This window comes from Lytechinus variegatus, chromosome 18 (genome assembly GCF_018143015.1).
Source record: "Lytechinus variegatus isolate NC3 chromosome 18, Lvar_3.0, whole genome shotgun sequence".
NCBI classification, from domain to species: domain Eukaryota; kingdom Metazoa; phylum Echinodermata; class Echinoidea; order Temnopleuroida; family Toxopneustidae; genus Lytechinus; species Lytechinus variegatus.
In genome coordinates, this window is record NC_054757.1 from 11,480,385 (window position 1) to 11,494,209 (window position 13,825).

The following is a 13,825-nucleotide window of genomic DNA, read 5'->3' on the forward strand; positions in this document are numbered from 1 at the left end:
AGTTGCAGCAATCAATATCTATAATGCATTAAATCAATTGCCAATCCATTTCTTTTCTTATAATTCGAAGCAATTAAAATCTTATGTTACAAGAGAACAAGTGGGAACTTATCAGAGCGCTCATTGAATATTCGTGAAGACATGCATAAATTTATTGATTCACATAAATTTTCAAATTACTTAAAATGTCATAACTTTGTTATTCATTGTCCATTTTTCATTTAATTTTGTTGAAATCACATTATTTTCATCCCGAGAGTAGGCCTACCACTTGATAAAAAAAATGACAAAAATGCAAGCAAGCACTTAAATACACCCCCAAAAGAATTAGACTTTCTAAAAAGTGAAATTTGATCTGGCCTGTGTCAATCAAGAGTAGTAATGACAGTGTTTTTTGTAGCCATGCCTTTTCTAGGGGGGGGGGGGGTAGAAGACAGTAGCGTTCGAAGGATTTTTTTTTAAGGAGCAGGGTCGCGTGCCCCGGGCGACACATTGAAGGGCGCAATACCGAATGAAAATATGAAGAGGGGGAGTATTAAAAAAAAGATAGAAAGGAGAGGAGAGGGGGAAAAAACAGAAAAACAAGATAAAAGGAGAGGGAAATGGAAAGGAGAGGAAGACAAGAAGATGAAATAAGTGGAGGGAGAACTTGGAAAATAAATGAAATAAAAATCCACCATTTCCACATACGTATTTCGAGTGTTAAATCAGATATATCTTTCTCAAGAAGCTTAGAATATCCGGTTTTGAAAAATTATACAAACATAAATTATTTCAGACCGCATACCAAGTTTTCATTATTTCGTTTAAAGGGGAAGTTCACCCCGAAGAAAACTTTGATGTAAAAATAGCAGAAAAAATAATAAAAAATAATGGTGAAGGTTTGAGGAAAATCCGCTAAAGAGTAAGAAAGTTATTAGAGTTCAAAATTTAGGATTTGTGACGTCATAAACGAGCAGATGCCCCATGTGTTATGTAATGTAAAATGTATGAATTTCAAATTTTGTATGGTTCCTGATAACTTAATTTTGTTTTCTTTTCATGATCGGGTGTGAAATAGTTTGTCTAATGACATACAAAAGTTACAGTGAAAACCATTTTTAATTTTCTGAGAAAATGACATTTCATTGATTTTTTACCATTCGCTATGTAGGAATGCTGCTCGCATATGACGTCACAAATCAAATAATTTAAATTCTAATAACTTTTTAATTATTTGATGAAATCTTCTCAAACCTTCGGCAATATTTTTTATTATTTTTTCTGCTATTTTTACAATAAACTTTTTTTCAGGGTGAACTTCCCCTTTAATTGAAAAAATGTTTCTAAAGAAAAACTAATTCTTCAGAAAAGCTGAACATTTTGGATTTTTTTAACCTGAAAACTTGCCATTTAAAGGCATGGTCACACCGCCCGAGCGTTGTTGGAGCGGTCGTGGAGCGGAGGGAAAAAAATCATCACCGCTCGCTACCGTTCACCACTTTCGATTTTTTTTTTCGATTTATGTTTTCGATTTTTTCCCCAATTTTGTGAGCGAAATTCGGCATGCACTCTTTCCCTTCCGCTCCACGACTGCTCCAACAACGCTCGGGCGGTGTGACCATGCCTATAAACATGTAAAGGATAGGTATCTAACTGATACGAGCGCCCTCCCCCACGGAGGGAGGGGGGGGGGGGTAGTTATATGGCTCGGGGTTTGAAACCCTTACCCATTTCTAAGGGTCATTTGACTGTGAACAGGTACCCATGTCTAAGGATATTTCTAAAAATGCAGACCCATGCCTAAAAATTCTCTTTAGAATAAAGACACATTTTCCAGATTAATATATGCACCCCGGTGCCCATTGATATCGTACTAAGATGTGGAAATACTAAGGTAGAATCTACTCGTCCCGGGGTCCCGCCTACTCGTACTCTCGACCTGGACTAACATAGACATTTCAGGGGCTTTACCTGTGGATTCTTATAAGTATTTGAGGGGGGGGGGGGTTGTCAGAAACGGACCCATGTCAAAGGATTATTCAGTTTAAAATAGGACCCATGGTTAATGATTTTTGCAAAAGCAAGACCCATGTCTAAGGATTTTTGTTAGCAAAAAAAATAAAAAACAAATTACCCGCTGGAGCGATACACACTGGAGAACCCGCCCCCCCCACCCAGATGCACGAGAGGTTTTGAGAATGTATTGCCAGCTATGACGCAAATGTTGAAGTTGCAAAGGATTCGTAAATGGTTGAGGAAAAAAACAAACAGTTTTTACTGTTGCAAAATTTCTTTGCGAATCCTTTTCCGCGAGCAGTTGCTGCCGATTGTGAATAGTCGTAAGCCTTTGTAAACGGTCGTAATTCGATATCGTGGAAATTTCTCTTTGTGTATTCACTAATGAGAGCGACATGGCTCATGTATAAAATATACCCACTTAATAGACGTTAAGAAAGAAATCTACCCATCTAACGAAAAGCTCCTCTAAAATATTTGGAAGTATTCCCTGCAAAATATTGTCGAAGCTTCCGAACGTTATCATTTCTCTTTTTGTTCACTTTTGTCGCATAAAATACAAAGTGGACTTTGCCACTTCTGGCATTCACGTCTAGGACCTACTCTCAATCTTCCAAATTGCCTATCAATTTTACTTCTTCGGAAGAACTAAAATTGATAGGCGAGAAATCGGAAGATTGAGAGTAGGTCCCAGAGTAATATATGACGACCTTGGGATGTTATGGCATGACAGCTACGACATATAGATTCCATATGTTGCTCGAGTAACTAGCGTTCACGCGCGTTAGTGATATCTGGTCCGGTCTGAGCGTTTCTGGGCGACCGCGCGTTTGTTAGCCGACACAGCCAGCATGCATTGGTGAACCACTTTCAATTTGCCATTCGGTTTTAGTCTGAAATGTATTCATTAAAATGTCAAACGTTATCACACTGTGATAAGATGGAAAAGGGACTTATCAAAGGTATGTTTCACAGAGGGACATGTTCGTCAAAAGACGCGAGGCTTATATGTAATTGCCACGTCATGAGCAAATTTTTTTTCATTTTTGACAATGGAAATGACAATTTTAAGGCAGAAAAGTGCTTTTGTCCTTAAATAATTTATCATATTTCTACTTTTAGGGGGGCACATGGGGGGGGGGTAAAAACGAGATTTTGCCCCCCAAAATTTTATTTGGGGGGGGAGGGCAAGTGCCCCCTGCCCCCGCCGCTTCCGGCGCCCTTGATCCTAGGTCAAAATGATAATAAAAAATCAGCTCCCGCTTCGCGCTCTCATCATTTGTTAAGTGCTTTCCACATCATCTTCACAATTTCCCTACACATTACTTTAGTACTTAAATTGATCCTTTTGATATCGGAATATCAATTATTTTCAGCTTGCGCTTCACGATTGCATTATTGATTTTCATGAAAAAATGAAATGTATTCAGAATGCCCAGATTCTGTCTAACTCTAAAACACGCGCACGCATGTTTATTGAGATACACAGCTTGATCTAATTCACAACGTGCTAAAATGATCAAGTTTCAGATCAGAATATAAAAACAATTCTGCTCGCGCTTCGCGCTCGCATTATTAATGTAAGAAGATACCAAATTACCCATTCTTTTTTCATGATTGACAAAACATGAAAAGAGAATCCCATTTGGGGGGTTGAAATCTAAATTTTTTTGTGCTCGCGCTTCGCGCTCGCATCAATAATTGCTTGGTTATATACACTGTTGGTCATAAAGGTGGAATATTTTTTTTCACCAAATTTTCACAGCGTAATTATTACAACATGATTTGAATATGGCATTTATGGTGCATGATAACCACTTTACTTTATTATTCTGCCTTTTACACACGTTTGACAGTGATATTTTACAGGTTTATTAAGCGATGGATGTCATGAGCATAGAACAACAATGACGACAATATACAGTAAATTAAAGGATCATGAATATTTATTTTCAATCTCTCTCAGTTTTCCAGATGACTTCTTTTTTGTGATTTCATGGACAAATTTGCATCAAACTTGAGTCATTGTTCTTACTCAGTCGCTAGTATCGGGTATGTCCACCCCTGGCACGAACCAGCGCATGCAGACGTCGTGGCATGCTGTCCACAAGCTTGTTGATGACGTCAACAGGCATATAGCGTCCCATTCTTCCCTCAGAGCATCTGCCAACTCCTGCAGATTTTGAGGAATGACCTCTCTGTCATTGATGGCTCGGCCTAGGGCATCCCATGCATGCTCTATGGGGTTCATATCCGGCGAACAAGCTGGCCATGGCAACTGTACGACGCCCTCTGCCTCCAGGAATTCCCTTACTGCAGCGGCCCTGTGCGGTCTAGCGTTGTCATCCTGCAGGCCCATATCATCACTGAGCCGCCTCCGCCTTGAGTCGTCTCGTGGATACATTCATCGCGAAGGTTTTCCCCGGCTAATCGACGAACTCGTTGTCTCCCATCCTTTCGGTCAAGGATGAACCGGCTCTCGTCCGTGAAGACCACATGTTGCCAATGTCCTGGATGAAGCCTTCTGTGCTCCCTAGCCCAAAGAAGACGAGCTACTCTGTGGCGAACAGACAGGCGTGGACATTTGGTCAACCGTCGTGCTCGGTAACCATGTTGGAGCAATCTGCGATTAACGGTTGACCGGGAAACGTTGATCCCATGATACCTCCTCCACAATCGACGAAGACGGCTCGTGGCCAATTTCCGGTTTCTGCGGCTGAAATTCAACAGTTGGCGATCATCTCTTCTTGTGGTCAATCTGGGACGTCCTGGAGATTTCCGTGGCCGCACATTCCCCTCCTCACGTTGACGTTTTAGGATCTTAGAGACTGCACTCTGTGATATCCCTAGGACTTCTGCGATATCAGTCTGCTTGTAGCCCTCCTGTCGCAGTGCTACCACTCTCTCGCGTGTTGCTGTTGCCGTTGGACCAGGCATAGTCCAGGGAACGTCTCTACCGATTTTTATTTCAAACGGTACAAGGAACTCGAAAAAATGCAACATTCTTATACACAGTGCCAAATCAGGGAAAGGGATAGAATATCACATGCATAGGCTTTTATAGTCTACAACAAAAGAATTTATAACGTAATCCAATTTTCTCCTGTTATAATGTCACCTGTGTAATGGGGAAACATTATGTAATCACTCAATTACCAATTTGTCTACGCGTAGCCTTTCAAATACCAACAAAACTGTCGACTTTTATTCAAAAAAATTTTATTCCACCTTTATGACCAACAGTGTACTATACCGTTCATGATTACAAAAAGTGCTTAGAACGTCATTTTTTTAGTTTGGAATATCAATGATTTCAACTGGCGCTTCGCGCTCGCATTATTTAATCGTTGAAATATTTATCACCTTAATGGCTAACTGCAAAACGTCCTTAACAGCTTCCTTTTCGACCAGGCCAGAATGCATTTTAAAATTTTCTGCTCGCGCTAGCAGTTATTGTCTAGTTACATACCCATCTTGTTCAGGTTAACAAACATTGCAGTGTTCAATTTTGAGGAAAAAATACTTTAAATTCAAATTTTTTTGCTTGCATAGGGCTTATGAGACTATTACACATTTATGTCGTTTATGAGAAATGTAGCTAAGAAATTACTGTTAGGACATGGGCGTTTGTCCCCCCCAAAAAAAAAAACGAATAAGAAAAAAAATAGAAAAGGAAAGGGATAAGGGTGAAATATAATATTGCTTTCCAAATATTATATCAAACTCTATTACAAACTTGGATTTTTGAAATAAAAATGTCAAAATTTTTGCTCGCTCGCAACGTCTCATTAATTTTGTGCGATACGTCGTATCGAGCCCCCCTCAAAATTGATGGCTCATTACGCCACTGGGACAACCTCTTTAAAGAAACAAACAAAAATCAAATTTTGAGTACACGATCGGGGAAAATATGGGTAAAAAAAACATTTCGGGCTCCCCTATTGGTGGAGGCTGGATCCGCCACTGTGGGGGGGGGGGGATGGCCTTTGCCACACCCCCTCTCAATGATCCAACAATTGATAAACACAACACTCCCTCTATCGATTAGATGGGAAATGTTTCCATCAAGTTCAAAGGTAGCTGGGAAAAACCAGTTCTATTTATAGTTCGGAAAAACTTATCTGACAGACGGTCTACTATTCTAATATACCCAGCTCACTCTTTCTTCATAAATGTACACATGATAATACAGGTTTCTCACACAATCATTTCGATTTTCATTTAACGTGGAAACGTAGTGGTAGAAACTTGAAACTATCTCTCAGTACTACCCAGTTTCGTTGTTATTTAGCAATGGCTGAAAAGATTGAAATAGAGAAAGCCTCTAGCTCTTCACAGGACCTGATATGTCCGCTATGTCTTGATATTTTTGAAGAACCAACACTTCTGACGTGCGGACACACTTTCTGCAGGAAGTGTCTTAAAACATACGACCTGTCCCACCAGGACGTTGATCACATGGTCTGCCCTCTTTGCAGAGAGATTACCGAGTTCTCCACCAACCGTGTCGACGATCTCCGCCTCAGTGTCTCCATCAACGGATGCGTAGACGATTACAACGCCAAGTTTGGAGGGATGAACGCTCTCTTTGACCATGTTGACGATGTTGAGATGCGTCCAAAATGCACCGGTTGCAAGCTTTTGCAAGATGCTGTCTCATTCTGCCGAATGTGCAATAACTACATATGTGATAAATGCTTGCAATGTCATCAATATCTAACAATCTTCGAAGGTCACGAGATTGTCTCCATGGAGGATGTCATCGAAGGGAAGGCCAGCATTGGTCATCAATTTGAGAAATGCTCCATCCACCGTCAAGAGAACAAAGATATGTTTTGTAAAGGTTGTAAGGTCCGTGTCTGTCTTCTTTGCGTGGTCGCTGGTCATAAGGTTCATGAAATTAAGAACCTGGCCGACTTCGAGCAGGAGTTGAGGCGAAAGGTAAGCGGATAATTCAGTTCAATCACCATTAGCATGATTAGACACGTTAGACGTATTTTATGGCCATAACAATAATCCTGCTAATTAGGAAGCAATCATTAATGATCAAGATATGACATGAGGATGATAATAATGTTGGGGGGATGAAAGAAGAACAAATACATTTTCAATGAAGCAATACATGCTGCTTTGTCAGAATCTATACCATTGAACGGGTCTACATCAGTGGCCGACCGTGGGTCACCCCATGGGGGGGGGGGGCATTTTTGTCATGAGGGCGCAAGGACGTCCACAATAACCAGATAAGTGTAGGGGACTGGGAAGAGTTTTCTCTTATTTTCAAACATATTCTAGTGGGTTGTTGTTACTTAATGTCACTTGCATTTATGAAAAATTATATTTTTTCTGTCTGCGAGCGAGGCGAGCTACCAGAATATGTCCGCATTATTGTAGTATAAACAAAAGAAAGTTGTATACTTTTATAAAATCAATCGAAATAACAAACGAACATTATTTGGTAAGGTCACCTTATACCACATAAAAATTACGACTCTCATTTGCCACCTTGTTTCGTCAGGAAACGTTTACTACTACTAACCGAACTATTCCGTAGGGCTCAGTCTAAGAGTTTTTAACTCAACAGATGCCAGAATATTTTCATGAAATAGGCCATAGCCCGATTTAATGAGAATAATTAATAAAGTCGATCATCTCGCTCATCAAACTTCACCTAACTTCCTGCACCCGTTGCTTAAAAAAAAACTAAGACGAGCAGGGACAGCGGGCGAGAAAAAAGTAAACACTTTCTTTATTCCTCAGTCACATTTATCCTACGGCGCGCCGCAAGGTGAGTCGTAAACAACCGTTTTCTTCATTTTTATTCTAACCACCTATAATTTATCTGGTACAAGAAAATGTTAAAACGGCTGTTTTCGACTCGCCGTACGGCCGTCGTAGGAAAAATGTGACTGAGGTATTAGTGATAGAACTGTGTAGTTTTGTTATAATGGCACCAAGAAATTAACAATGATGTGTCATCTGGCCTACCAAACTAAAATACCTCCTTACACCATTTTGTATCCAGTATGACAAATGAATACGAGCGAGCGCAGCGATCGAGGGAGGAAAAATAAACACCAAAAATAGAATTCAGGAGCAAATATGTATATATAATTAAGGAGCCATCCATCGTCAACACACTGCAGCTTGGGCATGATTGTGACCACCCCATTCAACGTGATTAACGAATCGATTATATAAATATATTCTGATTAAATTTACCAGCAACCCCGGTCAAAATATTTTCCCCAGAGCTCTGCAAAGTAGTGTGCCTAGATTGTTTTGATTTCTACAGTAATTTGAGTGATTATTTAAGGTTAACGTCCTTGCCTGCGCTGTAATGCAACGATTCTTACTTTATGCCCTAAGTTTTCAATTTAGTCCTTGATTTGATTTTTGATTACTGAATATTATGTTAATATTTGTACTTTCATGATTGAATACAAATTTTGAAAATGTTTGATTCTGTATAATGTTTGTATTTTGTTGATGGAAAATAAGTAAATATAAATCTAAACTCAAGTCTAAATCTGATCTAATCTTGATTTTACTTATGAATGGCAATCACAATCATGTTAATTTCATTATTTTATGTCATGAAACAAAATTAAAGATATGATTAATGGAAAGGGAAAATTGTTTTTCTTTCAAACCAGTTGAAAGTTATTCTACAAGATCCACACTTTTCATTTGTTTCCTACTTTTTTTTTTTACTTACGTTACGGAAAATTTATTTTAATTTGGATACTATTGTTTTATTTTATTAGGTAACGGGCTATACCAAAAAATGTGCAGATAAGAAAGCTGAGCTGGAAAAGAACATTCAGAATATAGAAGAACAACGTCATGAGGTACACACTGCCATGCAGAAACTACTAGATGATGTCAGGCAGGTTTACAGCATCAAGGTCAAAGCGCTGGAAGCGGGGCTAGAAGAAGAGCTTCAGAGTCTCACTGAAGAAATAAATGCATTAAAGCAGAGTTTCGATGATGATCTTAACATCTTAAAATCCAAGGATCGGCAGAGGATCAAGAGTATTTGTAGTTCGCTTGCACTGATAGATAAAAACAAACTGGGTAATCTTGAGACAGATAGTCTGTCTGCTCATATCTTGCTCTGTGATGAGCTAAACGCCATGCTGAAAGAGGATACTGATTGCACTTCTGCGGTAGCTATCACAAAGAAAGCACAGGAGAAGAGGTTCAAGCCCGCAAATACACCTTCTCTTGACCTCGGGTGCATCTCAGGATCAAATCCCAAGCTGAAAATTATCAAGGATGTGGATCTACGGGGAGGGATGTGCGGAATGACCCGGCACTCTCACCAGAGTGTGGCTGTCGGATATGGGGATAATGCACAAGGTATTGATATCATTGATTCAGCTGGTGGAAAACAGCCGTATAGAAACATACCGAATGATATGAAGTGTTGGGATCTATTCTTTAATCAAAATAGGCAGTTATACGTATCAGTTGGGAGGGAAGAAGTACACGTGTATTCCCCCCATGGCTCCAAGCAAGCAGCAATCCACGTGAGAAACATGATTTGTAATCTCAAATTAAACAGAAGTCGCTCAAATGAGGTCCTCGTTGCTAATGGTGCACACCAAGTCTCCATCTACGACCCAACGGGATCCACTCTCAAGGACAATGTTCCAACAAAGCACAAGACATGGCAGGTATCATCCACCAGGTCGGGTTTGATCGTCACCAGTTCATGTAATCTCACCAATCCCAGCGTGGTGACGGTCTATGACAGGGATGGGAATGCTGGTGAGTCTCTGCAAGCTCCGGAGGATGTCTACCTGTATGCTGCCGTGGATGAGCAGGACAGGGTGTATGTAGCGAGTGTTGATCACGAGAACTATGACGTTGTGATCAGGCTCTATGATCTTGATGGGCTGAACCTGAAAGAAAGGGTTAAGTTCAAAGCACTTGATATCATATGTGACTATCCTTGGTGCTACTTGGTTTCCCTCTCTCCGGACCTACTCGCCTTTGCTTGTTCGGAGGAGTTATATTTCATCAACATATCGCAGTTTTGAAGAGTGGACCTATCATAAATTTTGTAAACACCTTACGTGGTTAGTGTTTAGTACAAAAATAAGGTCTGAGTTATATGAACACAGATCTGATTTCCAATTTCTGCTGATTATCATGAAAACCTCAACTTATGATGTCGATAATAATGGTGGATTCCTTTCAAAGCACACAAATCCGTCAGGCATGACGCTTAAGGCACTCTTTCCCGGGGGCCACTTACATTGACGAGTGGATACCATGCGCGACCAAAAAATACGTAAAAAGGATGTCTTTTTCAAGATAGGGCACGTTACTTACGTAACGTGATAAGGTGTCAATAACACAAAAATAATGAAAACATAGGGTATCTATTTCGCTAGGAAAGGTACGTGTTTAGGGTCAAATTTGCGGGGATGATAAAACAAAATTAAAATGTTTAATAAAGGATGTCCTTTTTGCCCAAGACTACGTGTTTAGAGTCTGATTTTGCGCGAGGTGTGGAAGGTGGGGTCGTACTAAAACAAATGATGTGTAAAGGTAAAACCGACGACCGAAGGACCCGTGACATAACAATAAAATATTCCTGTACTTGTTTAGGGGTTCATTTCAGGGAATATTTGCCAAGAGTATCGTTTTGTTTCCAATACTTGTTAAGGGTAGGGTTTCACACGCCAGTACTTGTTAAGGGGTGCATTTTCGGAATATGGAAAATACGTGTTTAGGGTGCTTTTCGAGACCCGATGGTGGCGCATGGTATCCACGCGTCAATGGAATTGGCCCCCCGGGCACTCTTTACAATCATAAAAATAAGGACATAAATACAAATTGTCTTACACCATATAATTGAGTACAAACTTTCAAACTAAATGATACAGAGCTAAATTCTGGAGGAAATTTAATACAGGTATAACCTAGTTTAGCAGAAACATTTCTTTTTGAATCAAATAATGAAAATAAGAATGATTAATTAACATCTATATGATCTAGGCCAATTATATTTATTAAAGTCAATACAATTAATGCAGTGAAAAATAAAATTACAATGTGAAAAGATGTGTTTTAGGTAATTGTTTAAAAGAAGAGTTGGAGGAAGCCTGGCGGAGAGGAAGATGAAGACTGTTCCACAGAGAAGGGGCTGCGTTGGAAAAGCTATGGTCACCCGCGGGATACTTGAACCTAGGAACTTTGAGTAGAGAAGTGTCTGATGATCATAGAACACGAAAGGGTTGGTATACTTGTTTTGAGTTCTGCAGATGGTGTTGACCCAGGTGATGAGCCATGTACTGTGTAGTATACACGCTCTATGGTACAACAACATGAGCTTGAAGATGATGTGCTTATCGATTTGTGACCAGTGAAGGAACTGTAGGAGAGGGGTTATATTAAAGGCTTTCTTGGTGAGGGTCACCAGTCTAGCTGCAGAATTCTGAAGGCACTTAAGTTTGGAGAGCTGTTATTGAAAAAGGCTGGGAAAGAGGGAGTTGCAGAAATCGAGACAAGAAGAGATGAGGGCGTGGACTACATGTTCAGTTGCGTCTCGAATCAGGAACTTGCGAACAAAGCTGAGGTTGCGAAGTTGATATCTCACAGATCTTGATATATTTGAGATAATGATCATCGAATGACATGCTTGTGTCAAAAGATCACACCATTTGGTGGATGGGTAAATGACACTTTTCCCAACATGGATACAAAAGTCCTCCGTGGGTATTTTGTTGCATTTTGTATTATAATAAACTCTGATTTTTTTATGATTGAGCTTTAGACCAGACATGTCCATCCATCTGTTGATATCCTTTCATGCAAGTCTCCAACTGCATTGCAGCCAGTGACATAGCCAAAGATACTGACCCTTGAGGGATGCCGTATGTCAGAAGAGTAGCCTCAGACTTAGCTTCACCAGCTTGCATACACTGAGAGCGATTCACAGAGAGGACCTGTAGTTCTGAACCAACATAAAGCAGTACCATCGACGTTAAGGTATTGCAACTGGTCAAGGAGTATTCCATGGTCGATCGTATCAAACGCTGACGACATATCAAGAAGGACAAGAGGTGTGATGTTGCCTTTGTTCGTCTGACGCAGAATATCATCAGATTGGTCAGAAGTGTCTCCATGCTGTGATAAGACTGGTGGGATGATTGGTGGTTATGGCAGATTGGATATGGCTCTGAAGAGACCCAGCATCCATTCCAGATTTCTTCAAAATTGGACGAACAATCGCAGCCTTCAGGTTCTCAGGAACAACTTCATTGTCAAGACTTGTATTGACAATATGACAGTGGGAACAAAAGCAGACATACACCTCTTCAGAAGAGAGGTAGGAATTGGGTCCAATTCGTGTGACTTTGCTGATGACTTTTTGAGTCACCGAAATAGTCTTTGAATCGCTGTAGATTGTACTCTTTCTTTGCTTCACGAATCATGGACTTGACTTTCGAGTACTGATGTCGATACATATTTTGTCTGTGTACTTCAAGATCTGATGAGCGCCACTGTCTCTCAAGGTGCCTACATTGAAGCTCCCTTCTGATATTTTCGGTCTATACCACTGAGTGTTTGGACTAACAGTCACTGCACCCTTCTTGACTGGAGCATGTTGATCTAGAGTAGCTATCAGAATTGAGTTTGAATTGCTCACAGCAATACCCAAGCTGTTCGTTTTGCATTTCTCTATCAGTGGAGCTTCTTTCAAATTCTCAAAGAAGCAATCGGCTCTATTGGCTGGATGTTACGTGAAACAACAATCTTCCAGGAAGTTTGCGGGCTCGCCATATGAACATTACAGGCGATAGCATAGTGGTCCGAAATACCATCGAAGGCCTTGATGCCAGAGAGCACTTTCTTGGAAGTCTCCTTCTGTGACCGTGATATCAGCAGATCCAGGGTATGCCCATATTCATGAGTTGGCTTCTGGATGTCTTGTTCAATGTCATGATTTAAGAAGATCCATGTTGTATCAACGTGAATGTTGAAGTCTCCCGAGGTGATTAAACTGGCTTGCTTAAAGAGGTAATCATCTAGTACGTTTGAGAACTCATCAAGGAAACACCTGAAAGAAACTGATGACGCTGACTGTCTATAGAAAACAGCCAGGTGTACAGCATTCGAGTTCTCTATGACATTCATATTTTGAATCATTTCAAAGGACTTGACACTCTGGACAGACGAATGGACTTTAACATTAAGAGAACTTTGACAGAGAAAGGCAACTCCACCACTAACACCTTTTCCCGTTCTTGGTATGTGCTTGATTGCATCCACCATGGTTAAGTCCTGCTATCACAGCATCATCATCAGCAGTCTCGCAAACACTAACACCATGTCTCGCAAACACCAATATTATCAAGGTTGTTGTGCACCACAAATGATGTGGTAGATTGTCTTCTGTTTTGTCTCTTTGTTCCTCTGTGCGAAAGCTGAACAAGGTTCCCATGTTTAATACGATACTGCAACAAATAACAATGAAAATTTAGTTTTAAATTTGATTTCCTTTTCTTTTATTACAGGAAATAGATCATACACTAAACAAAATAAAACCAAACATTTTACATGTCTTGAAGTGTCAGTTCTGATTATATTCCAAAGATAGTCCTGTACTAAATCCAGATAAAATCCAAGTTGGGTGGCGAAGATTCCGTAGATTAAAGTTCACAATGATGGCGATGATAAAATTGACGTTGAAGAACGATGAATAACAAGAGTCAGAGTAACGAGTTGACATGTCCGTGAAGACGATGTTGATGATGATTAACAGTCAATTTCAGCAATCCATGGGTTGAAAATCGTTCATTAAAACGGGTTG

At 40.1% G+C, this 13,825-nt stretch overlaps 1 protein-coding gene across 1 annotated transcript; it reads left to right on the forward strand.

The window, feature by feature from the left end:
* The first annotated feature begins 6,168 nt into the window (after positions 1–6,168).
* On the forward strand, positions 6,169–10,171 carry LOC121432119. The gene is made up of 2 exons (XM_041629976.1): positions 6,169–6,939; positions 8,766–10,171. The coding sequence occupies exons 1-2, from the start codon at positions 6,292–6,294 to the stop codon at positions 10,041–10,043; spliced, it is 1,926 nt and encodes a 641-aa protein (XP_041485910.1). The 5' UTR covers positions 6,169–6,291; the 3' UTR covers positions 10,044–10,171.
* Positions 10,172–13,825: the final 3,654 nt, after the last annotated feature.